The sequence below is a fragment of the Selaginella moellendorffii genome, unplaced genomic scaffold, assembly GCF_000143415.4.
Source record: "Selaginella moellendorffii unplaced genomic scaffold, v1.0 SELMOscaffold_19, whole genome shotgun sequence".
NCBI lineage: Eukaryota > Viridiplantae > Streptophyta > Lycopodiopsida > Selaginellales > Selaginellaceae > Selaginella > Selaginella moellendorffii.
In genome coordinates, this window is record NW_003314280.1 from 1,892,705 (window position 1) to 1,920,168 (window position 27,464).

At 48.0% G+C, this 27,464-nt stretch overlaps 7 protein-coding genes across 15 annotated transcripts; 3 read left to right on the forward strand and 4 right to left on the reverse strand.

The window, feature by feature from the left end:
• Nucleotides 1-412: 412 nt before the first annotated feature.
• LOC9650877 (guanylate-binding protein 1) lies at nt 413-4,523 on the reverse strand. Its single transcript, XM_002972544.2, has 14 exons — nt 4,109-4,523; nt 3,866-4,027; nt 3,729-3,794; nt 3,515-3,658; nt 3,352-3,465; nt 3,199-3,300; nt 2,965-3,150; nt 2,823-2,912; nt 2,638-2,772; nt 2,466-2,588; nt 2,312-2,397; nt 1,645-2,257; nt 1,517-1,594; nt 413-1,461 (listed from the first exon to the last, which is right to left on the reverse strand). The coding sequence occupies exons 1-14, from the start codon at nt 4,394-4,396 to the stop codon at nt 622-624; spliced, it is 3,027 nt and encodes a 1,008-aa protein (XP_002972590.2). The 5' UTR covers nt 4,397-4,523; the 3' UTR covers nt 413-621.
• A 1,990-nt stretch (nt 4,524-6,513) lies between these two features.
• Nucleotides 6,514-8,332, forward strand: LOC9651565 (peroxidase A2). The gene is made up of 4 exons (XM_002972323.2): nt 6,514-7,013; nt 7,079-7,264; nt 7,515-7,680; nt 7,919-8,332. The coding sequence occupies exons 1-4, from the start codon at nt 6,786-6,788 to the stop codon at nt 8,317-8,319; spliced, it is 981 nt and encodes a 326-aa protein (XP_002972369.2). The 5' UTR covers nt 6,514-6,785; the 3' UTR covers nt 8,320-8,332.
• On the reverse strand, nt 8,321-12,774 carry LOC9650878 (subtilisin-like protease SBT5.4). 9 transcript variants are annotated; one of them, XR_002992648.1, is made up of 16 exons: nt 12,588-12,774; nt 12,381-12,533; nt 12,153-12,327; nt 11,684-11,762; nt 11,253-11,502; nt 11,091-11,188; nt 10,949-11,043; nt 10,748-10,888; nt 10,597-10,693; nt 10,023-10,542; nt 9,880-9,965; nt 9,595-9,825; nt 9,428-9,542; nt 9,152-9,365; nt 8,479-9,083; nt 8,321-8,428 (listed from the first exon to the last, which is right to left on the reverse strand). XR_002992648.1 is itself a non-coding variant. In XM_024677220.1 (16 exons), the coding sequence occupies exons 6-16, from the start codon at nt 11,325-11,327 to the stop codon at nt 8,545-8,547; spliced, it is 2,211 nt and encodes a 736-aa protein (XP_024532988.1). In that variant the 5' UTR covers nt 11,328-11,409; nt 11,455-11,502; nt 11,684-11,762; nt 12,153-12,327; nt 12,381-12,533; nt 12,588-12,774; the 3' UTR covers nt 8,455-8,544. The 9 variants fall into 9 exon arrangements, 8 of the variants coding, with proteins under 8 accessions (XP_024532988.1, XP_024532986.1, XP_024532985.1 ...); XM_024677220.1 differs by lacking the exon at nt 8,321-8,428 and having other exon boundaries at nt 8,455-9,083; nt 11,253-11,409; nt 11,455-11,502; XM_024677218.1 differs by lacking the exon at nt 8,321-8,428 and having other exon boundaries at nt 8,455-9,083; nt 12,170-12,327.
• On the forward strand, nt 12,649-13,959 carry LOC9651566 (RING-H2 finger protein ATL72). Its single transcript, XM_024677226.1, has 2 exons — nt 12,649-12,692; nt 12,790-13,959. The coding sequence occupies exon 2, from the start codon at nt 13,249-13,251 to the stop codon at nt 13,861-13,863; it is 615 nt and encodes a 204-aa protein (XP_024532994.1). The 5' UTR covers nt 12,649-12,692; nt 12,790-13,248; the 3' UTR covers nt 13,864-13,959.
• Nucleotides 13,960-14,087: 128 nt separating this feature from the next.
• LOC9650879 (rRNA biogenesis protein RRP5) lies at nt 14,088-21,725 on the forward strand. Its single transcript, XM_024677228.1, is given in 41 exon segments — nt 14,088-14,187; nt 14,248-14,441; nt 14,494-14,640; nt 14,690-14,872; nt 14,924-15,023; nt 15,069-15,169; nt 15,227-15,349; nt 15,402-15,473; nt 15,523-15,615; nt 15,664-15,774; nt 15,829-15,951; nt 16,000-16,179; nt 16,228-16,308; nt 16,362-16,498; nt 16,548-16,679; nt 16,729-16,856; nt 16,918-16,983; nt 17,034-17,140; nt 17,190-17,270; nt 17,319-17,393; nt 17,454-17,555; nt 17,608-17,764; nt 17,820-17,929; nt 18,014-18,085; nt 18,143-18,246; nt 18,293-18,407; nt 18,409-18,423; nt 18,477-18,551; nt 18,599-18,749; nt 18,794-19,364; nt 19,422-19,482; nt 19,533-19,678; nt 19,728-19,890; nt 19,946-20,044; nt 20,098-20,420; nt 20,471-20,650; nt 20,714-20,810; nt 20,866-21,021; nt 21,078-21,311; nt 21,366-21,449; nt 21,497-21,725. Coding segments are annotated over 41 exon segments (5,424 nt in total). The 5' UTR covers nt 14,088-14,120; the 3' UTR covers nt 21,605-21,725.
• Nucleotides 21,611-24,280, reverse strand: LOC9650880 (fumarylacetoacetase). The gene is made up of 15 exons (XM_002972546.2): nt 24,027-24,280; nt 23,899-23,977; nt 23,774-23,832; nt 23,585-23,706; nt 23,451-23,525; nt 23,305-23,383; nt 23,150-23,249; nt 23,028-23,087; nt 22,906-22,976; nt 22,793-22,855; nt 22,678-22,742; nt 22,532-22,628; nt 22,343-22,471; nt 22,183-22,291; nt 21,611-22,135 (listed from the first exon to the last, which is right to left on the reverse strand). The coding sequence occupies exons 1-14, from the start codon at nt 24,243-24,245 to the stop codon at nt 22,223-22,225; spliced, it is 1,287 nt and encodes a 428-aa protein (XP_002972592.1). The 5' UTR covers nt 24,246-24,280; the 3' UTR covers nt 21,611-22,135; nt 22,183-22,222.
• A 254-nt stretch (nt 24,281-24,534) lies between these two features.
• On the reverse strand, nt 24,535-25,293 carry LOC112347035 (basic proline-rich protein-like). Its single transcript, XM_024677156.1, has one exon. The coding sequence runs from the start codon at nt 25,291-25,293 to the stop codon at nt 24,535-24,537; it is 759 nt and encodes a 252-aa protein (XP_024532924.1).
• Nucleotides 25,294-27,464: the final 2,171 nt, after the last annotated feature.

Sequence of the window (27,464 nt, forward strand, 5' to 3'; positions counted from 1 at the left end):
ACTCACAATTATGATAATTATGAAATCCTCTAAACCATTTTAGGATATTATGCATATATAATGCTTGTCAAGGGTATAAATATATCCTTGATATTTAAAATTTTATCCATTATTAATTTAAATTTACTTTACCAATACAATTCTTTAGGTGCGTGCCAGCAATGCTCACTATAGTTGTGTGATCAATCTGCTAAGGGGTAAATTTGATGCAATGCTCCATACTAATTATTGTGTTATGTGATGTTTAGGACAAATGTGTCCTTTTCCCACTGGATAACAAAGGAAAAGCTCTTGGTTTTTCTTCCACAAAAAGGAAGCATGCTTCTTCCCCCCAAAATGACCAAACTATTAATGCATCCACCCGTGGCAAATATACATGGGCCAAAACAAATAATGACAAAAAAAAGAGAAATGTTAAATAGGTATTTTAATCTTAAGCTTTATGGGGACTGAAACAAAAGAAAAAAAAAAAAAAGAAAGCAGAGAGTAAAAAAAAAATACTAAGAAGCAGAGAGTATGATTGCTGGGCTGATTGAGAATGCTGGCTTGAGAATGTGGAGGTCACTCTTTTGGGAGCTGGAGGATTCATTGAGATGAAGAGAGATCTCGAGAAAAAGGTCTTCATGCTTTGGGAAACATACACTCCTCATACAAAGCCACGACTTCCTTCTTGGGCGTGTTGGAGCGCAGCTGCATCACCTTTGCGCCATACCCGGCCTCGGTCATCTCGTGTTTCATCTGCGCAACCGTGAGCTTGCGATAGTCACGCTGCTGGCTTTGTTGATTTTGGTTTTGCTGCTGCTGCTGCTGTTGCTCGGTGCTGGCATGATCGTCCATACTCTCCCCCGGAGTGAACCCCAGGCTACTACCATTGTCAAAGTTAAGGTCCAGGCGAGGCCTCTTGTTCCGCCCCAGGCTCTCGCTCGGCGGCGGCGTCATCTCCGGCTCCTTGTCATCCGACCCGCGCTTCCTCCTCCCCGACGACTCCGCCTGTGTTCGCAGCTTCGTCTCCAGCGCCGTCTCGTTCAGCCGGGACGTGGCCAGCTCGTGCTGGAACGAGTCGAGCTTCGCCTGGACGCCCTGGAGCTGGATTGACAGTGCCTCGGCCCTGCCGCTGGCTTCCGCGTGTGCTGCTCGCTCCGACGTCAGTAGCCCCTCGAGGACGTGCGCTGTGCTGATCCTCTGCTCGTGAGCCTCCTGGAGCAGGACCTCCATCTCATGTTCCCGCTCTTCCAGGCGCCTCTCCAGGGACTGGCACTTGGTCGACGCATCCTGCTCCGCCACCTTTGCGGTTTCTAGCTCTTGCAACAAGCCCTCCTTCTCCCTGGCCAGGGCCTCGGCATGCCGCTCCGCCTTCTCTATGCCGGCCAGTCTCTCCATCGCCATCATTTGGTAGTGTTTCGACTCTTCGCGTAGAGCAACGAGCTCCTCTTCTTCCGCAAGCGCCTTGGCCTCGTGAGCCTGAAAGAACAGTTGCCGAGTTTAAGAAAAGTAAAAGAAACACGAAGAGCCCAACCTGCATGCGGGCCTTCAAATCAGTCACAAGGCGTTCGCTCTGCTCCAGCTTCGCGTTCGTCTCATTTAGTACAGTGTCCTGGCAGATGAAATTCAGAAAGATGGCAAAATACTCACATAGAAACAAACCTTTTGCGACAACTTAGAGGCAAACTCGGTTCGCAGCGCATCTTCTCTCACTTGTTGTTGTTTGTTTCCACGTTCCCGAAGCGCATTGAACCGTTCAGCGGATGAGCGGGACTCATTGATCACAGAGTCATGTTTCCTCCGCCATTCGGCGGCCTCCTCCTTTGCCGAGTCGGCCTGCTCACGCGCAGCCGCCAGTCGTGCTTCCGCAGCACTACACCTGCTTTGAAGTGCCGAAAGCTCGGATCTTTGCCTCTCCTCCACTAGGCGTCGGTCCCCAGACGCATGCTCAAACTTTTTTTGCCACTCCAGGGCTTCCTTCAGCGCTACTTCCAGCTGCTGTGCAAGGCTAACCCGCTTCTCTTCTGACTTGCCAAGTTTACTCTGGAGACTTGCGTACTGGCCCGCCGAGAGCTCACTAGAAGATTTGTAGTCCGCTATGGCTGCTTCATACCTTCTCTTCCAGTCCATGGATTCTCTTTGCGCAGCTTCTATCTGTCGTCCGGTCAGTGCAAGCTTATCTTCCAGCGAACGGCATTTCAAATCGAGACTTGAAGCTTGTGATGCTGCTTGATGACTAATTTTCTTAAATAGATCGCTGATTGATCCTTCCAAGCTGCAACAGACCAGAAGTTTTGTAAGGCCAAGTTCTAAGAAACATGTTACTCACCTCTGTTGAATAAATTTTACAAGTTTTTGCCATTTGGCAGGTCCAAAAACCGATTTCTCGTATTGTACAATTAGCTCGTTTAATAACTGTAAAGCGCTTATAGTTATATTACAAAAAAAAAAGAAAAGAAAAAAAAAGAAAAAGAAAAAGTTACCTGCAATATCTGATCCAGGGAAGCATTTGGCGAGTGGCATGCCATTCTTAATTTATCATCCATGCCTTCAATCACTTTCACGCATTTCAGCTCTGCTTCCATTGAAGACCTTTGCTTGTAGTCCTAAAAAGAAAGCTGATACGATGCATAAATGGAAAACAAATGTAAATACCTCGAAATGCTTTCTTAGAGCCGTTTGCAGCTGTCTTTCATACTTTGACCTGATAGGACCCGCTCCGACAGCCTCAGCATTATACACAGAGAGAGAAGCTTGGAATGCTTTATCGTGTGCTTCTTGCAAAGCATTCTGTAAGACAAAATCGTAAACGATCTGACTTGAGTTCTAGTAATGGTTACCAGGTCTGGAGGTGTCGATTTATCAAAGGACCTCATGTAAGTCTCCAACGCCACATCGTACGCACGGCGGCACTCATTCTCCTCAACATTCTGTACAGTAGAGAGAAAATAATCAAAGAGAACAAAATGGGGCAAGCGTTACCTGCCATGATGTAGCAATTGTGGGGACAGCACCTGCGTTTATAGCGTCCAGAAAAGACTGTGTTAGACCTGCAAGCATGGGACCTGTCATCACAGTGGACCCAAGCTGTTTCGGCCTAGTTCTCTCGATAACGAATTTTGTGAGATGATCCAATCCAAGACGAAATTCAGATCGCATCTTCTCCATCTGTAGGCACTGTATGAGGAACGAACGACCGAAATAGCGACAACGTACTGGTAAAAGATCAAGTCTCTGGAGGTCATGCTCCTCATTCACGGGCCGCACAAGAGTGAAGCAATGCCTGTCTGGAAACAAAGCACGGATGGACTCTCGAATCTGGAAAAAGAAAATGGCACTAGCTTTGGACATAGTCAATCATAAGAAAACCTCGTTCTTGGCATAAATTGCTTTGCCACTTCCAGGCATTGGCTGCAGAGCGGACTCGAGGTATTCCCTGGGTGTAATCCTCCGTCCGTCTTCATTAAGATCGAGATAGAAGTCCTACACATTACATATCAGAAGCTATAAGAAAATAACGTGAAACTCTCACCCTGAGCAACCAGAGAAAAACTGGAGAGAACTGTCCAAGCTCGTCTGCAGTCGTAGTCTTTTGCGAAGCCCTGACGCGAATGTGCTTTGTCATTTCCGTTACCAGGGACAAACGATCCAAGGCAGCCTCGTCAATTCCTCCCATCTAGAAAGTCCATGGATAAGTTATCAGTAGTCGTTCTTTTTTCTTGGTTTCGTAAGAAGACGACACGTACTTGGTTGTAGACGAACATACTGGACAACAGCACCGCGAGTGAGAAGATCTGCGTGCTGTACGTTCCCTACATTGAAGAACAGAACGACGAGTTAAAAAAAAAAAGACCACAAGAAAAACCCAAAGAAACCAACATACCGTCTGATCATAAGAATCGATTCCTTCACTGTCGAGTAAGAGAAGATTATACTCCGTTCCATCCGGAGCAAACCTCTTGATTGGAGCGCTCCACATCCAGAGTCCTTTGGTGCATGGTCGGTGAGTCGGACCCACTTGAAATCCGCTACTCCGGCCTAGCAGCTATGCGCTGGACGTATTAAAAACAAGCACGATGGCAAAAGGAAAAGAAAACACTACACAGAGTTACACAAGCAAAAGTACCTGGTTTAAGATGAAGCTCTTCCCCTGCCGGGCTCGCCCACACACCGCCACCACGCCAATCGGCCCCTTGACCAGCTGCAATGCCGCCACGGCCTCAGCATCCATCCGAAATCTCCCCTTGTCATCGCAATAGACGAGCCGGATCGCCTTTGCCGGACCTGTGCCATTGGAAGCATTGGACGCTGGAGCCGCGGGCGGCGCTACCGCGGCGGTGGCCGGATCGAGCTCCACAATCCTCTTGGGTGTCCCTGGTGGAGCGCCGCCGCCGAAACCCAGCCTGCTAAACATCTCTAGCCCTGGAAACCTTCTAGGTCAGCTCAGCTGCCGGGATGCCCAGTCGCATTCTTTCTTGCCGGAAGCTTGTACCCGCGCGCCTTTGCTGCCCTAGAAACCACACCAATGGAAGGTTAAACGGATAAAAACGTTTTAGGGTGGAATTTATACTCATCAGAAATGAATAAATTGTATCTTAACAAATAACAAATTAGTGTTGCTAAAAGAAAAATCATACTTTGTAACAAAGACGTTTAAAATTTATAGATTTAAAATGATCTCTAATCATATTGATATGTTTTTATTTATTCTACAGTATGTGAATAATAAAATCCAATATTGAATTTATTTATATTATTTATTCTCTTATATGTACTAATGTCACAAATTGATAGAAACACTATTTCTAAGTATTTATTAAAATACTAAATTAGATTTATAAATTTTTAGTTTTTCTTCTCAATATTGAGTATGAATTTATTTATGTTTCTAATTTTTTTATACATCAACATTAATACAATTTTAAGCACTTATCAATATTATGGCCAAAATGTTATGGAAATTGAAAGTGTTGATTTAATTTTATATGCAATGCAACTAATGATTAATAATATATCTTATGAACCCTTACCTAAAGGTCAAGGTATGCAATTTGAATATCATATACAAGATAATACTCATGGTTTATTAACAATTGTAAATCAATTATGGGTTTATGATAGTAAAGGAAAACAATATGATACATGTGCTGCAAACCCAAGTAATTATGAACAAGACCATGGAAAAAATGTTCAAGATCGATTAAATTTTATATTAAATTTATATCGTTATGATATAAAAAGATTACGTGCAAATTATTTTCGAGCTGTTGTTGGTTATTATTGTGTTGAATATCTTGTAAAGAACTTTCGACAAGATTTACTATTTCAAGATGCCTATAAAATAAATAATTTAATTGATTGTGATATAAAAATAACCACATTCATTAGTAATATGCCAGCTAACTCTCTTAAACCATCCCAATTTTTAACATCACCAAATAAAAAAGCTTTATTATACTTACATTTAAATTGTATTTTATCATTATATATACATAATGATTTAAAATGGTACAAAGGATTTCAGGGTTATCAAAATTGTTTATTTATTATAGAAGAAGATGGGCATATAGTATTATATTCTGAAAATAAAAATATAATTTGGTCCCCAAAAATTAATTTTGATAGATCACATAATTATTTTATAAGATTTATTTCACTTCAGGATGATTGTAATTTAGTTCTTTATGAATCTCACCAGAAAGTTTTTTCAAAACATCCAATAGTTGAACCAAAATGGGCTTCACAAACATATTGCTAATATATACTACTTTATATTATTACATATATATATATATATATATATATTAAATTAATAAATTAACAATAATGTCTATTATGTTCTAACTATATCTACTAAATTCATGCCATAACTCAGGTTATGGCATGCTAGGAATGATATGCTAGGCCATGAGCTATGCAAATGTTGGTAAACTAGGCTATTGCTTTAATAATTAAATAATAATAATAATAAATCACTTAGTTTTGTCCATTAAAGCGTTGATCTAATTTTTGTGGGGACTCGACCTTGTTAATCCCCAGGTAGGCTGTTTCGACCAAAAGCCAGCTGATCAGCTGATCAAGCTGCAGTGGATCTTGCAGTTCTGTATGTGTTCCACACAAAAGCCCAGGCCTAGAAGAACCTAGCTTAAGAAGCATATACTCTGCCAGCTTTCTCATCTCATGCTAAAGCCATCAAGAATTACCTCTGCTACCACCATCTCCGCTTTCCACAATGAACTGTAAGGGACGAGCAACCAAAACCAATATGCCACACTAGTGATAGAACATGATCATCGTCCCCTCTACCAATCTGGATGTCGGGCATATAAAGTCCAGCGGATCGAACTGCGCTCTCTTTTTTACACCAAGTCCAATCTTTGTGGCATAGTTAGCTCGTGCAGGGATGCGATCTTGATCTACATGACCTTGCTTGCGATAACCCTAATAGTAAAGATTGATTAGTTCGTGCGTGTAGCAGACTTGTTCCTCACTTGTTTTTGTTTGCGTCATCAAGTTGAACTTGTTATAATCTCCTTTCCTCTCTCTTTCTCTCAGGATCTTAAGATCGATCGAATTTCTCTCCTAGGTATCCCCTTTCTCTTTTGCTTTCCTCTCTTTCTTCGTTGTAAGTCGCTATCTTTGATCGTTTGGCTCACAGCTCGATCCTTCTATTCCTAAAGTCTCTTATAGAGTGATGTGTCTTTGAAAGGATCCAACGAACCGCCCATTCACTCCAGGCATTGTTCCTCCACAATTCTCCGGAATTCTTTCATTGCGATCAAGAAGAGAAAGAACAGAAGGAGATGGATCATCGGCCGGTGCTCGCGCGCGTGTTGATGGTGGCGATGGTGACCATCGCAGCGGCGCCGCCTCTGATCCACGCGCAGGATCGGCTCTCGAGAGATTTCTACTCCGCCAGCTGCCCCAACGTGGAATCCATCGTCACCACCACCATGAACAGGCTCTCGTCGGAAAACAACGTCGTCCCCATCGGGATGCTCCGCCTCTTCGCGCACGATTGCTTCGTGGAGGTGACTCCCGATCGATCAATACAAATTCGAATTTTTCTTTGATCGAGCTCTCTTCTTTTGCGCAGGGATGCGACGCCTCGATCCTTCTCACAGGCGCGTCAACGGAGAGAGCTGCGACGGACAACCTGGATTTCCCCCAGAATCCCTTCGACGCCATGGACGAGCTCAAGAAAACAGTGGAGGAATCGTGCCCGGGAGTCGTCTCGTGTGCCGACATCCTCGCGATGGCCACCCGCGACGCGGTCACCTTTGTAAGTTTTCCACAATCTATCTCCATCCAATCCATATCCTTGCGAGGAGTTCTTCCACTCCTTTCTCTCCTATCTTCTCTCGGATCACCCCACACACATATGGATCACAAAAGCACACACGGATCGACTGCCATGCATCCTCTGTCTGTGCTGTCGGTTGCTCCCGGATTTGGCGAGTTCGTTGCGTTGTTCGACTGGCACTCACCCGGACTGACGCTCGCAAAACTTGTTCTTTTGTTTCTTTCTTCAGAGTGGCGGACCAAGCTGGACAGTCCTCAAGGGACGGCTCGACGGGACCATCTCACGCGAATCCCGCGTCGCCGGGCACTTGCCCGGCGCCGACTTCGACGTGGAGGAGCTCGAGTCCAATTTCGGCGCCCTGGGACTCTCTCTCGAGGACATGGTCGTCCTCTCAGGTACTTAAATAGAAACAAGCCCTCCCCCCTGTTTGCTCTCGATCCAATCCTCTCGTGGGCGATCGCAATTTCGCGAGAATTTTGCTCCTGCTGGAACCCAATACGATTCTCTAGCACCCCACATTCGCGATTTCTCGCCATCGCGCGGCCGAGACATATGCCCGAGCAGGGCATTCCCTGTTTTCTTCGTTGCAAATTCCCGCTGTTCTGGCATTGATCGTTTCTTTCTCGCGATCAGGGGCACACACGATTGGATTCTCTCACTGCCACCAATTCACCAGTCGCCTCTACGGCTCCTCCGGCAGCGATCCCTCGCTCAGCCCCAGCTTCGTCAGCACCCTCCAGAAGCAATGCCCGCAATTCGGCGGCAATCCCACCACCGTCCAGGCGTTTGATATCAGCACCCCCTTCGCCTTCGACAACTTGTACTACAAGCACCTCCTCACGGACGAGGGCCTCTTGGTCTCCGACTCGACGCTCACCACCAGGAACGACACGCTCCGCCTCGTCAATCTCTTTGCCAACAGCCAGGAAGCGTTCTTCTCTGCGTTTGCGCGGTCGATGGTCCGGCTGGGATCCGTGGGTGTCAAGACGGGGTCGGGTGGCGAGATCAGGAGAGTTTGCTCCAGAGTCAACTGATTCCTCATCACCAGCTGAGCACCTCCATAGCTGTAAAGTCCAAATGGTTTTGTTTTCCTTCCTTTTTTTCTTCGTTTTTTTTTTCGATAAGCGGAACTAAGAGTTCCACCTGTATCAAAATGGTCAGAATAAACACGCAACAAGGGAGAAATAACTCGCTTTGCAAGCTACTTGTTCTTCGCTTGTCTCTTCTCTGGTGCCTTGAGTTGTTCTTCCTCGGCATAGCTAATGCTTTCGCCACACGAGTATTGGACTTCTCACGATGTGTTTCCCGTCCCTCCACTCCCACGACCCCTCCAAGAACTTGTCTCTCGGAATCCGTGTCGCAAACAGCTCCACTCTGAAACTTTTTCGTTGCCCCGTCGAAGAAAAGCGGAGCCTTCTCGGCGTCACTGTCACACGGACGCGACCACCGGGGTGCTTGACGGCAGCGTGGTACGTTGCGTTTGGGGATCCCACGTTCGTCACTCTACGCGTGATCGAGACGTTCAAGTGGCCGAGCTCGAGGTCACCCAGCGCGATGGACGGATAGTTTAACGAGTTGACGGGAGCTTGGCTCTTGGAGCAGCGAAACTTTGTCATTGCCAGCATCACATGGATTTGCGTGGCATTGTAGTTGATGTTGCAGAGGAAGTTGGCATAGTCTCTGGCACTGATGTCATAGATGAGTCCGGGATCTGTCGCTGCCACCGGATTTATCTGCCCAGATCCATACGCGAGAGCTCCATGCCTGTTGAATTTATGCTTTTGATCGAGGACTGTCGCTGTGCGTTTGAGGAAAAACGAGAGTTAGAAAGCGAAAGTGGCTGAGATAGTGAAGCTTCTACTGGACCTGTTGTCATGAGAGCGGACTTGAGTGCTGCAGGAGACCATTCCGGATGAAATGATTTCACCAGGGATACGGCACCTGAGACATGAGGACACGCCATTGAAGTTCCAGAGATGATGTTAAAATTGGCCACGCGTTTGTCTTCCTTCACACCTGCGACTGGACCCCGCGGTGACCATGCAGCGAGTATATCCACACCTGGTGCTACGATATCTGGCTGGTAGGAGGTCCAAAACACTGGAACAACGAAAACTTGGAGAAACGAAGAAAAATTCCTACCTTGAGGATGTCTGGAGTTATCAAATTGGGACCACGCGATGAAAAAAGAGCTACAGTAGCTTTGATTTCTTCTCCTGTTCGCACGATCGTGGGAAGAAACCGAGCAATAGGATTCCTACAAGTAGGTGTCAGTACTTTCGCTATTATGAAGGTAAAAAATGCCAGACCGTGTTGAATTAGCATAAGCGAGCACTTGCTTTCCATCTCCTTTGTTCACCACGGTAGCAGGCACAGAGAATGAAAAGGCCTCCTTAGTGTCGACTTCTTCCGTAAGAACGTAGATCAAACCACCCCCGCCAGCCAAAAGAACCGATTCATCGGGGCGATAGTCGTCACCATAGCACACGACGATCTTGTCTTTGATTTCAGCCGAATGCAACGTACCCTTGCCACAGAATCTACGAAAGGCTTGTAAGCGCCGTTGAAAAAGAGAGAAAACTTTGAAAACTTACTTTGACTTTGGTCCGTCTCCAACGCTCCCGGCAAAGACCAAGGAATGCCAGCTATCACGAGTTGCAAAACCATTTATAGACGTACCCTGCATGTGAGATTTCGTTCGATCACACACCGAATAGATAAAACGAAACATACATACCTTGTAGGAGGAGCCGTTTCCAAGTAATATTTGGGTCGTGAACTTCCTGTCTATGGTGCTGGCAGCAACAGTAAAGAGCCATGGAGCGATGTTCTTCGCTGCATGCAAGCTTGGCCCTTCGTTCCCGGCCGAGACAACAGTAAGAACGCCCTTTTGCATCGCATGGAATCCACCGATTGCTACCGCATCTTCAAAATAGTCCATTGGCTCCTGTCCCAGTGAGATAGACAGCACGTCGACACCATCCGAGAGAGCATCATCGAATGCAGCGAGCACATCTGCATCCGAGCACTCCATTCCCCAGCACACTTTGTAGATAGCCAGCCTTGCTCCTGGAGCTCCGCCTCGTGCAACTCCTTTAGCAAGGCCAAAGAAGTTCGCACCTTCAACAGGGCTCCCAGCAGCTATCGAAGCAGTATGAGTTCCGTGGCCATGGGTGTCCCTCGGAGTTTTTTTGCCTGCCAAAGGACCGTACTCTTTCTCATATCCCTTGGAATAGAAACGAGCTCCGATAAGTTTCCTATATACCAGCAGAGAAAAGTCTAGACATGCTGGCGGTGTTTGATGATTTTACCTGTTGCAGCGGATTGAGGCAGCGCAATCGCCCTTCCAACGTGAAGGAACTGGACCAAACGAATGATCATTAAAGCTTTCAGACTCCGGCCATACTCCTGAAAAACTGAAGCGTGAGAAATAAGGCATTATTAACCGTCAGTTCCAAGTACCTGTGTCAAAAACTCCAATGACAACATCGCCACCTGAACTGGAGCCATTGTTTTGTGTAGTTACTCCCAGAAACTCCCACGACCTCGTTGTATGTAGATGCCTCATCCTGCTTGGAAAAACTGACAGAACTCCAGATAATCCTAAAACGTCACACGAAGTATGTGAGCCTCATGACAGTTTTAAAGAAAAAATCATCGAACTTGACAAGGTAGCCGCTTCTCTCGGAGTTAAAGTCGCAGCGAAACCCGAAAAATTCTCTGAGTAGCTATAAACCATCGCATTTGTTGCTTCCTCACTGGCTATTGCCATGTAAGCTCACAAGGAGAAAATTTACTTCCATACCTTCCCATTAAACTTGAAAGAAGAACATGATGGTAGACATTGAGCGGCTTCAGGTCTTCTGATACAGATTGCTTCGCACCAAGGTAAACTATGTACAGCTGAAGGAAAAAAGAAAGTTCCAGTGCTAAATCCCACAGCATTGCCATTCATGAAAGGTATTACCTTTCTATCTGGCAAAGCTGAACTCAGAGACCAGAGCCGGAGCAGAGCTGCAATGAATATCAGTAAGGAGCTCATAGAGGCCTGCTTCCTGAGAATTGGCGAAGACGAAGGTAGGCGGAGCAGAAGGAGAACTCTCGGCAGCAGTCAAAGAGCACATCTACGAGAAAAAGCTCATTTTATACCGCGCCTTACATCCTCATACCCCACGTATTTTGTGTACAGATTCCTGGCACTCCATTGGTACCCGCTCCTGATTACAGCAGAACAAAGGTTTTAGTAAGCGACTTTCCAATAAAGACAGCAGCCAGTTTCATCATAATACATATCCACTGCACATCCCCAGCGAAAACACAACAACCAAAGTCCACGCAAGCTCACAGGCCAGTCAAAGCAAGATCTTAAACAAGCTTCTACTTGGCATCAAAACGCACCTGTACAGACATACGGCATGTAGTCGAAGCATTATTGCGCTTTCGCAGTATGGGGAAAAAGGCTTGTAGTTGGCTTGGTCTCAAAAAGACAAACAGGAAACGAGTGAGAAAGAACTCCGTCTGTACTCTTTCTCTCTCGGTCTGCAGCTTGTTTACCTCCAGATCACGCACACAAGCAAACATATAATGCAATGCAAGGGAAGAGCACGAGCAGGACAGGCAGAACGAAAGTAACGGGAGCTGATTACAATGCAAGTTCTGCGCACCAAGAAGGACACCAGTGCTTAAGCCCACCCCACATGAAACTTGAGGTAACTCACGCAGTGTACAAACAAAACTCGCCAGGAGGGGACGACGATGACACTAAGACTAGAGTATCCTGCGAGACTAGCGCTTTCAATCACTCTTCTTAGGCTCGAGAGTTTGGGATCCAGCTGTAGCTTACGAACTAGATATTAAATGGACTCACCAGGAAAAAAAAAGTACCTCTGGATCGAGAATGAAGCGAGACGATTGCATGGATCAGGTTCCATGGGAAAAGCTGAATTCTCCATCAGGCAAGCAGTGTGAGCGACGAGGATGGTGTCAGGGAGCGGCTTTAGCCGTAGCCAAAAAAAACAATTTCACCGAGAGGAAGGACGGCCCTGGTCAATCAAAGAAAATCATGCGAAAGAATAAAGAGCTATAATTTAGTCACCTTGGTGAGAGGCAGTGGTGTGCAGAGGTGATTTCCTTTTTCCATCTTCGAGCACTCGTGAATGGCAAGAGTGGCCCAGCCTTGAACAGCTCCTCCAGCCCAGGAGAGCAGAGCCTTTGTTCATCCCGAGAAACTTTAGCTCTTGCAGCAGTGCTGCACAGGAATAAAGCAGAGTAAAAACTACACTGGGAAGACAAAGGCACTCACTACTCAATTCACTCGCCACTGGAACCGAGAAAATGGATCGCCTCTCTTCTCCGCGAATCTTATCGTACCTGGAAAAGAACGCGAAAAAGGGAGAAGGAAGGAAATGTAGGTACTTGCATCGATCGATTAAGCGCCACATCGCTCGCGCAAAGCCTCCTCCTCCGGTACTAAACCCTAAAATATCGCTTGCTCTGTTTTTTAGGGTTCTTGGAAGTCAAAGTAACTTTAAACTTTTTGGAGTGGAAGAATTGGGCAAGGGCGGGCGCGGGATCGTCCTTTGCTTTTGCAAACCTGGAGAATCCTAAGTGTGACCACGAACACTGTGTGCAACGGTATGCTAGTTCCTCTAGAATATAGTCCTTGATCAAGCGATGGGACATTCTGATCGATCAAATGGAAGAAGAAGATGTCAATGCGAGCCATGATTGTGGGAAATTGCGCTGCTAATCCAGCGCCGCGCTGTGCTTTGGTGCGTTGTTCTTCCTCTTCTTGGCTGGCGAATCATCGATTGAGCGACATGGATCGAGCAGAGTGGTGGGTTTTCGAGTTTTTGGCCTTTATCTCGCGCGCACAGTGTGTGTGTGTCAGATTAGTTTAGAAAGAAGATAGCGCGTGTTTGTTTGGTTGTGTTCTTGAGCCCAAAGCAAGAGTTTCTTTAGCTATGGCCGAGAGATATTCGCTTCTTCCTCCAAGGATCTCCTATGGCCGCGGGGTTTGGGCTCCCGCGCCGCTGGAAGCCGCGCATACATTCCTCTCCAATCGCGCCAAATTGGATCCGGAAGACGATGCCTACTACAAGAAATTCATGTTCCGCAAGACAATGGTGGTGGTGGCGTGCCTCCTCGCGGCGGTGGTGGTGGTGGCGCACTGGAGCACGGCTGTGAGGTTCCTCCTCTTCCTGCTACGCAGATCCAGGAGATCCAGATCGTCAGCGAGGCGGGGAAGTGGCGGAGGGCAGGCGGCGGGGGAGGAGGAGGAGGAGGGCAATGAGGATCATGGAATGGTGGTGCTAGGGACATTCAAAGCGCAGCAAGAGGACGCGGATTCGCGGGCGCTCCGCCCGATCCAGATGGTCCAATTCGGCAACATGGGCAGCAGCCGCGGCGGGAGTAGCGGCGAGTGTATGATTTGCTTGAGCGAATTCCACAGCAGCGAGAAGATTGGGATGCTCCCGGATTGCGGCCATGGATTCCACCGCCCCTGCATTGAAATGTGGCTCTTCACGCACTCCAATTGCCCGATCTGCCGCCATAGCCTCGTGGAAGAGCAAGCCTGAGAGAGAGAGAGAGAGAGAGATCACTCTTTGGGGAAACCAAAATCCCACGATTGCATCGAATTGATGGGCTCTTGGGCAGCTCCAATTTCTCGGTTTTCTCTTGGATCGATCGAGCGACCGAAATGTCGTAACTAGAATCTGGCCGGATCTGGTTTGTTTTTCCTGGCTGTGTGTCCAAGGGAATAAATGTATTGGAAAAAAGAGGGGGATGGTTTAGGGTTTAAGGGGCCTGGATTCTAGGGTTTTTAGAGAGCGCGATGGCAGGAGGAGGGAAGCGCAAATTGGAGCGCGCTGACGATGACGATGAGGAAGATTTCCCGCGAGGTGTGCCGGCTAGGGATTAGAATGGATTCTTTCTCCTCGATTAAACACTTCTATGCGCAGGAGGTAAGCAGGCATTGTCTGCCGCCGAAATCCAAGAGGCTAGAGCCGAGGCGGAGGCGGAGTTTAATCGAGAAAATGAGAATTTGGGGAAGAAAACGAAGAAGAAGAAGAGGAAGGTGGAGGAGGATCCCGAGGAAGAAACTCTTTTGCTCTCTGGGAACGCTCGAAAATCAGTCGAGCTTTTGAAATTCAGGGTGAGAATCCATTTCTTCTTCTTTCTTCTAGCTAACTTCTCTTCTTCGTCAGAAATTATGTTCTGGAATGCGACTCTGGGGCGCTGTTTCTGGCATCAATAAGACTGATCTTTCCATCAGCCTTCCAAATGGATTGCATGGATTTGTTAAAATAGATGAGGCATTTCCCGAGTATACTCCAGATTTGAGCGACGATAAGGTATCTATTTTACACTCCCTTTTGATAGAGCTTGACATTTCTGTGCCAGGGAAAATGCCACCTTTTGTTGGAGGAACTATTCCATGTTGGACAGTACGTTTCCTGTACTCTCTTGAACCTGGAGGAGACGAAGGGTGATGGCGAGAAGAAGCAGCCCAGGAGAGCGGTTCTCTCGCTACTTCCTCGACATTTTAATGAAGGAATGACGATGGACACGATCTACGTTGGACAGGTACGTAACTATCTGGATAGCAAACTCTCACACAATTTCTCTTATTTGCAGCTGATGATTTCTTCAGTGAAGAGTATCGAAGACCATGGGTATGTCTTGTCCTTCGGCTTGCCTGAGATGTCAGGTTTCCTGCTCCACAAAGATCATCAAGGTGAGAAGAAAACATTATAACTCTACTGAAAAGCTTTCGTTTTAGGTGAGAAATTGCGTGTTGGTGAAATAATGCAAAGCTGTGTCTCTGCAATCGACAAGAAGCGTGGTGTAATCAACCTCACGACGATGCAACTATCGTCTGCTGTAAGTTTTTTCTTATGTCGGCTGTTGAGAACTTTTGTCATCGCGAACAATGTTCAGATGAAAGAGCACGAGAACCTCTCGCTAGGAACTCTTGTTCCTGGCGCGTTGGTCAATGGATGCGTCCAAGCTGTTTTGAGAAATGGAGTACTTCTTTCCTTCCTTACATATTTTACGGGAATTGTAAGGATATTCATTCTTTAAATTTTTGAACCTTTTGACGTTGGCGTTTCAGGTGGACATTTTTCATCTGCAGAGTGTTCTTTCGAGCAAGGACTGGGCACAAGATTATACTGAAGGAAAGCGGGTAAGATTATGCTATCACTAAAAGCTGAACTGGTTTTGTGTTTTGTCAGTTTAAGGCACGCATTATATTCATCGATGCCAGAACGAAACGCATTCGCTTGAGTTTGAGATCGCATTTAGTCGATGCCGAAATTGTCGTTCCAGTACGTTGCCTTGATGTTTAGATGATTAAGCAATAAACATGTTGGTAGTCTTTGAACAGGGGCGATGTTATTGAAGCTGCAAGGATCAAAAGGGTGGATCCAGCAATTGGTCTTCTTTTAGAGCTTCCTGCTACACCTCATGTGGCTGGTTATGTCAATGTGAGTAATTTTATTGGTCATGGGCGATGCTCAACGTTCGTCTTTTTTTTGTAGCACGCAGATGTTTCTGACGTGAAAGTCGACAAACTAGAGAAGAAGTTCAAGGACGGCCAGCGAGTTAGAGCCCGAATAATTGGGTTCAGGCTAATGGATAGGATGGCAACTCTGACTCTTAAGGTAGCGTTGTTCTTATGTTCTGTTTATAATAGAACGTTTTGATTTCAGGAATCCATGGTGAAGGGCGTCGTCAACAAGCTAGATTTAAAGCCCGGCGCGCTTGTTCATGGCGTAATAACGAGAGTGGAAGCATGCGGGGCCCTTGTATCTCTCGGTGGAGTGAAGGGACTCTGTCCAGTTCAGCATATGTCCGAGTATAATCGTTTAAAACCATCATCGAAGTTTGAGGTGAGCATCTTCTCAGTCTGAAAAAAACAAAAAATTGTGGGTTTTCAGGTTGGAAAAAAAATGAAGTTCCGGGTACTTCAGTATGACCATGAAAAGAAAAAACTCTCTCTAACTTTCAAAAAGAGTTTGGTATGCTTCGTATTGCTTCTTTCGAATACACTTACTTAAACCTGAGATTGCAGGTGTCATCGAAGCTGCCGCTAATAACAGCATATGAGGATGCTGTCGACGGGCTTGTAACTCATGGATGGATCCAAGGAATCAGCAACATTGGATGCTTTATGGAGTTTTACAATCATGTGAAGGGTCTTGTACACAGGTAAACATGAGGATTGTTTCTCATTACAGTTTGATTACTTCTCCTTCAGGTCCGAGTTAGGAATCGGTCCTGACACACCAATTGAAGCTGCTTTTCACGTTGGGCAAGTTGTGAAGTGTAGAGTATTGGAGTCAGATTTAAGCAAAAGAAGACTTAGATTGAGCTTTAACATGTCTTTGAGGTACAGTTGGACTTTCCTGGATGTTTGATATTCACCTTATTATTTACAGGCCAGACGTCAAGCCTGGGAGCGTGGTTTCTGCTGTTATCACACAAATGGGCAGTTCGCAAATCGAGTTACAAGTTAACGACGATATAGCCTCAACGATGTCTTATGAGCATTTAAGTGATACTCCGGGTATGTTTTCTTGTGTTTTCCCTGTTGTGAAAACGTTATCAACTTTGGTATGGTCTTGCAGTTCATGCGGAACAGATGAGATCGCTGTTGAAGCCTGGGTTTAAATTTGATCGACTGCTTGTTCTCGGTAAGACGCTTACTATATTTTTGATATGGAACGTCATGTTTTACGAACAGGTCAGGAGCACTCGAAGCTGGTTTTGACGGCAAAGTACTCCCTTATTGACGCTGCTGAATCACTTCCATCATCCATTCATCAGCTTTCTCCAATGGCAGTTTTACCGGTACAGTTATCCCATTTTTTTTCTCTTCTTTCTGACTCAAAATGCTCAGGGCTATATTTCCGTCATACATGACAAATACTGCTTGGTTAGTTTTCTGGACAATGTCACAGGCCTTGTACCCATCGGTAACGTATGTTATCTTTTACTTTTGTATCGAGTTTACATTATTTTTTCACAGGCGTCCGATGGCTACTTGGAAGATCTTTCTCAAGTTTTCTTTGTTGGTCAATCCGTACGAGCTCAAGTTTTGGAGGTACGATGTTCTTTCCTTTTTCCCAGCACAATGTTTCCAGTAATTTTGATCTTTTGGCAGGTCGATTCTGAAAATGAGAAATTTGTTTTGAGCTTGAAACAGTCTGCATGCTTCTCTACGGATGTTTCACTTATACAAGGGTACTTTCTAGAAGAGGAATTGGTATGTACATATGATAATTCGTGATGCCCATACTTATACTTTTCGGATGCAGATAGCGAAGTTGAAGGAGAAAGAAGGTCTAGATTGGGGAAATAAATTGCAAATTGGAGAACTGGTCGAGGCTGATGTTCAAGAGGTCAAAGACTATGGCATCATTCTTAATCTTAAGGACAATGCAGACGTCGTTGGCTTCGCCACACACTATCAATGTGGGTAACTCATTTCTTTTGCTGTGATTGTCTTTCTAAAACGTTTCTTTCACAGCTAATAGTCCGGTAGAGGTTGGTGCAGCGGTGAAAGCGTGTATCCTTGATGTCGTTAAAACAGACGGCATTGTCGACCTTTCTCTGCAGAAGAGAATGTTGAAATTCAAGGTATGATCAGTAAAACGTGATTAAATAATGGTAATGCTGCCTGATACTAACAAACTCTCTCTACTCGTACCTGTTTCTCAACAGAAAACAAAGGCTGTTCTACAACTTCATCAGAGAGTAGAAGTTGTTGTGGAGCTCGTGAAGGACGAGTATCTGGTGTGTATGCTTTGTTTATCTTCTCTTGATGAGATTCTGTCCATGTGTATATTTCAGGTTTTATCACTGCCAAAATTTGAAAATTCCATTGGGTTTGCGTCGACTCGTGACTATAATATCAGAGTGCTGCGACCTCATGACCATTACAGCCCTGGACAAAAGTAAGAAGGGTTTTTTTCTGTGGAAGTGACTAACTGGTAGTTATAGATTTTCGGCAACTATTTATTCTTTCGGATCCGAGTCTGTAGGTGAAAGAACGCTTCTGCTGCTTGCGGATACGAAACCAACCTTTTTCACCTACGTGAAGAATGATATTGGTGCAAATCATCGAAGGCCAGGTTTGTTCAATTTATCTGGAAGCTTTATATTGATTCTTACCATTCTATATCAGATCCAAGAAATTTCGTCACTACATATGATCATTCAGGCCGGGATTAGTTTACGTGGAAATGTACACATTACAGAGGTTTGTATTTGTGTGTTTCAGTCTGTCTTTAAATCCTCGATGGTCAGGTTGTCGATCAGTATGAAGAAGGGAATCCGTTAAGAAAGTACAATGCTGGGCAGACTGTTCGAGCTAAAATCCTTTCAAAACGCAAAACCAGCAGAAAGCACGGAAATGCTCCTACTTTGGATCTATCTCTACGTCCATCTGAGCTTACAGGTTTGTCTGCCCCTTGGATTGCCTTACTTTATCATGACCTGCAGGAAACGACTCTGCACGCTCAGTCATCACTTTCGAGACCGTAACCATTGGCCAGACGGTTGTCGGATACGTCCAGGAAGTGAAAGAAAGTTGGGCATGGTTAGTCTTGTCACCCCATCTGAGGGGCCGCCTTTTTATCCTGGACTCTTCTGACGATCCCTCGGAGCTTGAGCGTTTCCAAGAGCGCTTCAAAGTCGGTGATGCCTTCCAGTGCCATATAAGAAGTGTTAACCACGAAAAGAAGCAAGTGGATTTGTCACTGCGGCCAAAAGACGAAGATTTCAAGAAGGGCGACCTGTTAGGCGGACGCATTACACGAGTTCGTCCTGGTGATGGCGGGCTTACGGTGCAAGTCGGCTGGGAAACTTTCGGGAGAGTTCACGTAACGCACCTGGGTGATACGTGGATGGATGACCCAGCCAGTCTATTCACAGAGGGAAAGTTCGTAAGGTGCAGGGTTTTGGATTTGAAGCCAACATTGAAGGGGACGAAGTCCTTGGAACTTTCATTGAGACCATCGCTCGGTGGACATGGTGGTTTTGAGTCGCTTCCGAGCTATCAAACGCTTGAAAGGTAAACCGAGCTTTACATTTATCGTACTGCAACACTGACTCGGACTTTGTATTTCAGAAAGTCCAACGCTTGCATTGTCAATTCCGTGTCGGAGCTTCAGCAAGATATGCAAGTGCAAGTAAGCCGCGTATGCATGCAGCGTGGTTGTGACCCATTTTTGTATCGCAGGGTTTTGTCAAGGATCTGACGGAGAAAGGCTGCTTTGTGATCCTGTCACCTTCAGTCGACGCTAGGATTCTTTTGAAGAACTTATCGAGCTCGTTTGTCCAAAACCCCGCAGAAATGTTTCCCGCAGGCAAGCTGGTATCGGGAAGGTAAGAGCTATTCTCTTTATGAAAGTGGTTGCTGATGTCTCTCTTTCAGAATTCTAAGCGTTCGGCCCTTGTCTGGGCACGTTGAAATGTCATTGACAACATCACAAGAATCAAGTAGCTGGAAGACTTTTTGCGCTGGTGATATCGTTAGTGGCCGCATACGCAGCATCGAAGCATTCGGGATGTTCGTCGCCCTTGCCGACAGCGATGGTGTAAGCTGCACAGTCGGTCTTTATCTTGCTGGCAAATTCTTATTCTGAGTTTCAGGTTGGCTTGTGTCATGTCTCCGAAGTATCTGATGATTTTATTCAAGACTTGCCAACACTTTATAAAGTCGGCCAACGGGTACAAGTAAAAATCCTGAAGGTGAGCTAGAAGCTGTTAGTGAAACTACGGCTTTATGATATCTCTTTATCCAGGTTGACGCGGAAACCAAACGTATTTCCCTTGGAATGAAAGCGTCGTATCTGACCCCTGACGATGGCCTCGAGACGATGGACGAAGAACCTGTAGCCGAAGAGCCTTCGACTGCGAACGTGCTTATGGAAACTGACGAAAAGGAGGAGGACTACTTGGATCTGGACACCGAGGCGACTCCTATGGCTACGGATGTCGATCCACTGGAAGTCAATCTCGAAGAAGACGTTGAGGACAAAGTGCCAGTAGAAGACGAGAAGCCTCTCACAGCGGAAGAGAGCAAGAAAAAGACCAAGAAGGAGAAGAAGCGCTTGAAAGAGCAGAGGTATGGTTTCTGGTTTGTATTTACTTGTCTCATGTGACTTTTTTAAACAGGGAGGCTGCCGTTCGAGCAGCAGAAGAGAAATTCTTACAGAAGGACCAGCCTCCAGAAACCGAAGACGACTTTGAAAGGCTTGTAGCAGCATCGCCAAACAGTAGCTACGTGTGGATCAAATACATGGCTTACTGGTTGCGTCTCGCGGACCCGGACAAAGCGCGAGCAGTGGCTGACAGGTAACACTCGCGTTCGACTTCCTTCTTAGGTGCTACAACGCGAGCTGTTTCGTTTTTGTACAGGGCTTTGGAGACGATAAACTACCGAGAAGAGATGGAAAAGATGAACATATGGACGGCTTACATCAACCTGGAAAACTCGTATGCACCCTCTCCTCGGGTAATGTCACGGCTTCCATTCCAGAGATTGGAAAGACTAAGCAATTTTCCTCCAGGAGGCCGTGTCTGCACTTTTCGAAAGAGCGATGAAGTACTGTGATCCCAAAAAGCTTCACTTGTCCCTGCTTGGCGTCTACGAGAGCACAAACCAGCACGAAATGACTGACGCGCTGATGAAATCGATGACACGCAAGTTTAAAACCTCTACCAAGGTTTGTGATGATTGTTTTGTTCTATCAACTTTTAGCTCTTACATTGTCTCTCCCAGGTGTGGCTGAGGCATGTAAGCAACTTGCTAGGCCGAGGGCTGAGCGACAAAGCACGCAAAGCCTTTGAGCAAGCATGCGTCGCTCTCCCTCGCCACAAGCACATCAAGTTCATCTCGCGAGCCGCCATCCTCGAGTTCAAGTCGGGCTCGCCAGAGCGAGCGCGCGAGATCTTCGATGGCGTCCTTCGCAACTATCCCAAGAAGACAGACCTCTGGAGCGTATACTTGGACCAGGCAAGAACAATCACTTCCTCTCGCATGTATCCAACTCGTTTGTTTTCTTTCCAGGAAATTCGACTAGGAGACACTGCAATCGTCAGGAACTTGTTCGAGAGAGCTACGTGCCTGGATTTACCAGCAAAGAAGATGAAGGTAGAAAACAGCTTTTCATTCTCTCTAGCTCACACCTTGGCTTCCAGTTCCTCTTCAAAAAGTATCTAGACTTCGAGAAAGGCCAGGGCGACGAGACCCGGATCGAGCACGTAAAAACGAAAGCTATGGAGTTCGTAGAGGCTAAGGCCGGATAGTCAGAGTAGCAGTAAGTATCTATCTATTGATCGATCGATCCACACAGACTTCCTTCCAAGAAGAACGAGAAGCTTGGATGGAAGTTTTTGTAGCAATGAACCGGCTCTAGTTCCCAGCTTTGCTCTTGCGCAGCCGCTCGTATTCTCTCTTCGTCTTGTCCACCGCCATGTACATTGCCGTGAACAGCTCGCGGTGCTGCTCGAACTCCACCCCGGCGATCTTCCCCTCTTGGGTCGCCATCGCCTCGCGGAGCCTGTCCGCCAGCGCCGCTCTCTCGGCCAGGAGCTTCTCCCTCTCGCGCCGCAGCTCCTCCACCTTCTCGCCGTTCCTCCTCGCTTCCATCTCCTTGATCTCCCGCTTGTACCGCTCCGCTCTCTCCTGGCGAGCGAGCACCTCTCGCTTCATGCGCACTAGCTCCAGCTTCACCCTGGCAATCTCATCTTCGACCTCGTCCTCGACGAGTGGCTTCCTGGCATACACCCTGGCCCTGCTCATTGTTCTTTTGGATCTTCTTGTCGCTTGGATGTCGTCTGCAAAGCCCAGAAAGCTTAGTCGAAGAGAAAGAGGAAAAACTCACCGCTAACTAGGCTAAATGCTCTTTGCCCTTAAGTCGTGTTCTAACACGAACATCTTGGGGGCTCTAACTTGCCGCTACACGTCCCAAAACCAACTAGATATCCATCGCCCTGTGAAGTGCTGTGTTAGTCATTGCAGTATCTGGAGTACGTCGTTTCTACCTTGCACTGGCCGCTTATTACCACTTCATCCCCGTCTTCCAGAAACTTTCGGCTGCCACCATTCTCTAGAGCCACTTGTTCGCGGCCGCCCCACGACTGTTCCAGGAGACAACCGAGGCTTCCTTGTTCCTGCCATTGGTTGATCAGTCTCTCTTCAGTAATGACGCTAACTTCAGCAACTTTCATTACCGGACCACTTATAGTTCCTGACGCGAGGAGATCGCCCGGTCGGAGGTTGCAACCATTGACAGTGTGGTGAGCAAGTTGCTGCCCCAGCGTCCAGTACCTTCGGCAGCAAACTTGTGAGCTTTGATTGCAGTTTGTCGCACACTTACAGATGCTTGAAGTTGCTTCGGCAGATGGTTGATCCTTTCGGGTCCCCGTCCGGTTTTATGGTAACCTGGTATCATCAACTCGTCTTGCGCAGCTCACGCGAACTAATCAAGGTACCTCGAGTGCAATGTCATAGCTTTTTCCCTGAGGCTCTTTCAGATATGGCAATGGTGGAGGATCCTGTAATGGTGACAGTTACGATACATTACCGTGTAGAAGTACTGGATTACCTGTGCAGGTGGGTTGCAGATAAACGGCTCCAAAGCTTCCAAAGTTACAATCCATGGAGATATTGTTGTTGCTGGAAAGAGCTTTGTTACGTAAAGACAGAACCAGAAATTCATGGAAGTACCAAAGCTTTTCCCCAGAAACGGGCCAAGAGGTATCGCCTCCCACCTTTGTATATCTCTAGCTGTTCGATCGAAACTGTTAATTTGTTTGCAGGAAGATGAACGAAGGTTGTTGCATACTTACCACTCCAGTCGTTCATCAAAACCAGGCCAAAAATGTGATCGTAGGCGGATTCCACAGGAATTTGCGTTCCTAGTTCGTTTCCTGGGCCAACAAACATGGCCTGACAGACAGCCCGTTAACTAGAAAAATCCACTGTAAAGTTTCCTTTGACATACCATTTCGAGCTCAAAGTCGAGAAGACTAGAAGGCTTAAATGCCGGAGAGGACGATCCAGCTGCTGGAGCTACCTGGCCACTGCAAAACATAACTTCTATCAATTCCGTGTGCGATGAAACCGATCGAAAACCAATCTTATCCTCACCAGGGTCTAGTGATTGGGTGGCCAGAGGTCACTATCGACGAAGAACGTCCGTGATACGCAATTGGTACATGTAGCCTGCCAATGATACCTTTGCTTAGAATGACGTGAACTCTAATCCTTTGCGAAAAGCGTACCAGTTGTCCGGAAGAGCATCCACGCCCCGGAATATTTTGCCGCAATTGAGGGCGTGATGCTTCGAGGAGAAAAAGTCTGTGTAGTCACCAATTACCGCTGGCAACTCCATCTTCACTTCGTTCTGCCACAAAGGAAAGAATGTGACGAGCATGATTCATAAACAACGCAAGAAATTTTTCTCTAGCTACCAATGGAAAGAATGCCTTCTTCCGTAGATCGGTGTTGTCTCGGAGAGCTGGCTCGTCCGCTAGACATACGTAACAGTAGCAATCAATGCTCCATGAAAATCCTACCAAGATATTCGAGAGCTTACCGGATAAGAGCTTTTGGACGGTGCCCCGTGCTTCTTTCCAGGCCGCTCGTCCCATAGCCATAAAGCGATTGAGGGAAGTCTGGAAAACGAGCAAATCACCCGGCGATGCGAAAAATCTTTGCTAGTACCTGGTGGAAGCAATCCGAATCGCGCAGCAATGGCCCCGTGAACAATCCCGCCGCCGCGATAGCGCTCAGATCCAGCACCTGCTCGCCAATCGCGACTCCGGGCCTCGGCGTGGCATCCGATCGCGAGCTAAACACCCCATACGGCAGATTATGGATCGAGAAGTGGGAATCGGGGGCGACCGGGACGAATGTGGCGATCGGCGACGGCGATGGCGCCATTTCTTCCTCCTCTTTCCTAGCTGGGAAGAGTGAAATATTTCTCTCGATACCCTGGAGAAAATATACCCCAGGATCAAATCCAACGGACGAGAGTCAAGAGACGACATGGGCCGTTCGATCTAAAATCACACACATTAAAGGAAGTGGCCGAGATAGATTATCACGCGGTCGCAAGTCGCAATGCTATATACATTCTACCAAAACTTTCTAGAACAATTTCAAAGAGGAAACAAAGAGACTAGCTTCGTGCGAGCGAGCGAGCGAGCGAGCGAGCGATGGATGGATGAATTCAAAGATCCCACTTCTTCTCCAACGCGTCCATCCTCGCGGCGAGATCCTTGCACGCCAGCTTGAGCGATTGAAACCTCTGGCGACGAGCTTGAGCTTGGAGCTGGGCGATCGGTGGAGGCGGCGGCTCCATCACCTGGATAGGAGCTGGCATCAGCGGAGGCCGACCGGGCTTGCGCTTGAGAGGCATGGGCAGATGACAATAATCCATCTCTCCGGGCTTGCGCATGGCCAGATAACGAAAATCCATCTCTGGAGCTTGCCTCGGAGGGCGACCAGGCTTGCGCTTGAGAGGCATGGCCTGATCACGAAAATCCATCTCTGGAGCTTGCCTGGGAGGGCGCCCGGGCTTGCGCTTGGCCTCGCGTGGAACCATCTCTGGAGCTGGATGCCTGCGAGGCCGCCCGCGCTTGCGCTTTGGAGGCGTGGTGGCCTCGAGAGAAACCATCTCTGGCATCGCCGCCGCGGGAGGATCGGGAGAGGGATCAGGACGCTTCCTCCGGGAGAATGCTTGCATTACCTTCGGCCTCGGCGCTGGGATCTCGGCCTGCGGTGCCGCCTCGATCTGGAGCAGCATTTCCTGCCTTACCCGCTGGGCCGCCTGGGCGTGCCATTCCTCCAGCTCCGGCTTGGGGCTCGCGGAGGAAGATGGATCTTTCTTGAGCAGCGATGGCGCGCGATTGTGAATCGGAAAAGCCGGCAGCGCGATGATCGCTTTCCTGGCGGGAATCACTTGCGGCAGCGGAGGAGAGAGAGCCATTTCTCCGCTTTGAAATAAAAACTTAAACCTGAAGAACTTGACAGAATATTGGAAACCCAACGAACTTGACGGAATGTCCTCCTCAAAGTTGACAGAATACCCTAACCTTACCGGAATGTCCTCCTTAAATCTGACAGAATATCCCCAGTTTCTGAACGAACTTGACGGAATGTCCTCCTTAAACTTGACAGATTTGGCCCTAGAACAATGGAGCACAGGACGAGCGCGCGTGCGAGAATGGGGGCGTGTTCTCTCCGGTGAGCTCGCATTTGCATGAAATCCCTGGAGCGATGGAGGATCTGGAGGACGAAATCACGGTGTTCAAGAGGCGAGAGATCCGATTCTACGAGTTCCCGGCCGCGCCGCCCAATGCTGCTCTCGGCGACTCCAAAATCTCGGTGCTGCTCGAGAATCTGGAGCTCCGCCGCTTCGTCCTGGCCCCGGTGCCCGCCCTGGACGAGGATCTTTGCACGCAGTTCATCAAGACGTTCGCGAGGAAGGCGTCGATCGACGGCGGCCACGGCATCGTCCAGGGTCGCAGCGTCTTCCTGTGCGCACACAGCGTCCAGCGACTCACCGGCCTGCCGATGGGAAGCTCCTCCTATGGCAAGCCCCTCGCGGCGCCGGAGAATGCCTCGATGCTGCGCGAGATGTTCCCGGGCATGAAGCACTCCGGGGAGAACTACTACTTGCCGCGGATGAGCCGCCGGGTGGACAACGCGGACGAGTTCATCGCCATCGCCCGGATGCTCACGGAGAGGCTGCTGTGCCAGACCGATAGCCACAAGTACGCCGAGGCGGAGCTCCTGCTGGGGATGAGGTTCTCGCTGGCGGCCGGGGTCGTGATGCCGTGGGCGGTGTTCATGGCGCGGAGGATGCTCGAGGCGGTGGTGAGGAGCAAGGAGAGGAAGTCGGTGTTTCTCTTCGGGCAGTGGCTGTCCGGGCTCATTCGCAGCCAGCTCGAGAGCGCTCCAGGCCACGAGAGGAAGAGAAAGGAGCGAGGATCTTCCGCGGAGGACGATGAGATTGGCGTTGCTGCGAAAGGGAGCCGGATCAAGCAACGGAGGTACGTGAGTGCTGGACGCGGCGGCGGTTCCACGTCCGATGAAGCGTCACCGCGCGAGAGAGGCCGCCGACGAAAGGAGTTTGAGGATTCAGGATCATCGCCGGAGAAGAAACGCGCGGTGGCTATCATGGAACAAGAGCAAGGAGCTACGTGGACCTTCTCGGAACCGGGTCGCCCACCGGAGAAAGAAAACGCAGAATTCCAAGCGGCTATCAAACATTCTCCATGCAAACTCGAGGCTCCGGTTAAACTCGAAGAAACACCACCGTCAACCCTCTCGTCAACCCTCTCGGAAGCGGATCGCCCACTGAAGAAAGAAAACGAAGAGTTCCAAGCGGCTATCAAACTCGAGGCTCCGGTTAAACTCGAAGAAACACCGGGTCAGGACCAAGCAGCTGGAGAGACGACACCGTCACCGAACGAAAGCGAAGAGTTCCAAGCGGCTTCTCCATGCACACTCGAAGAAACACCGGGTCGGGACCAAGCAGCTGGAGAGACGACACCGTTACCGAACGAGAACGAAGACTTCCAAGCGGCTTCTCCATGCAAACTCGAAGAAACGGGTCAGGACCAAGAAGCTGCTTCTTCATGCAAACTCGAAAACACACCACCGTCGCTTGGTGAGGATCAAGCAGCTGGAGAACCGGACGAGAAACTTGGACCGAAAGGCTGCCGGGACCCCGTGGACGAAGACGAAGCAGTTCTATCCAAGGAACTAGACAAGGACCAAGCTGCTGTGTCCTCGAGCACGGATGTGGTGGAAGAACCCCGAGCTGTGGAGATCGAACAGGCAGAAGGTGGCATCGAAGTAACTGGAAATCCAGAAGATGAAACAGTGAAGCTAGAGGACCAGGCAATTTCGAGAAAGAGCCAGCTTCTTTGCGAGCTCCTCATGCTGAGGGAGGAGGTCCTGGGAGCCGCGGAACTGGATCAGGAGTTCGTAGACTTGGAGATTGTGGAGCGTCACCGGGAGCTCCAAGAGAGCGCGCAAGAGCTTGTCTCGCTCGATGAGGAGCTCGGGCAGCTGCGCCAAGAGGTGGACGACGCAAAGTTTGCCGTGGAGCTGGAGGAAAGCCGGAGGGCACCAAAGGAGTGCGTGAGAAAG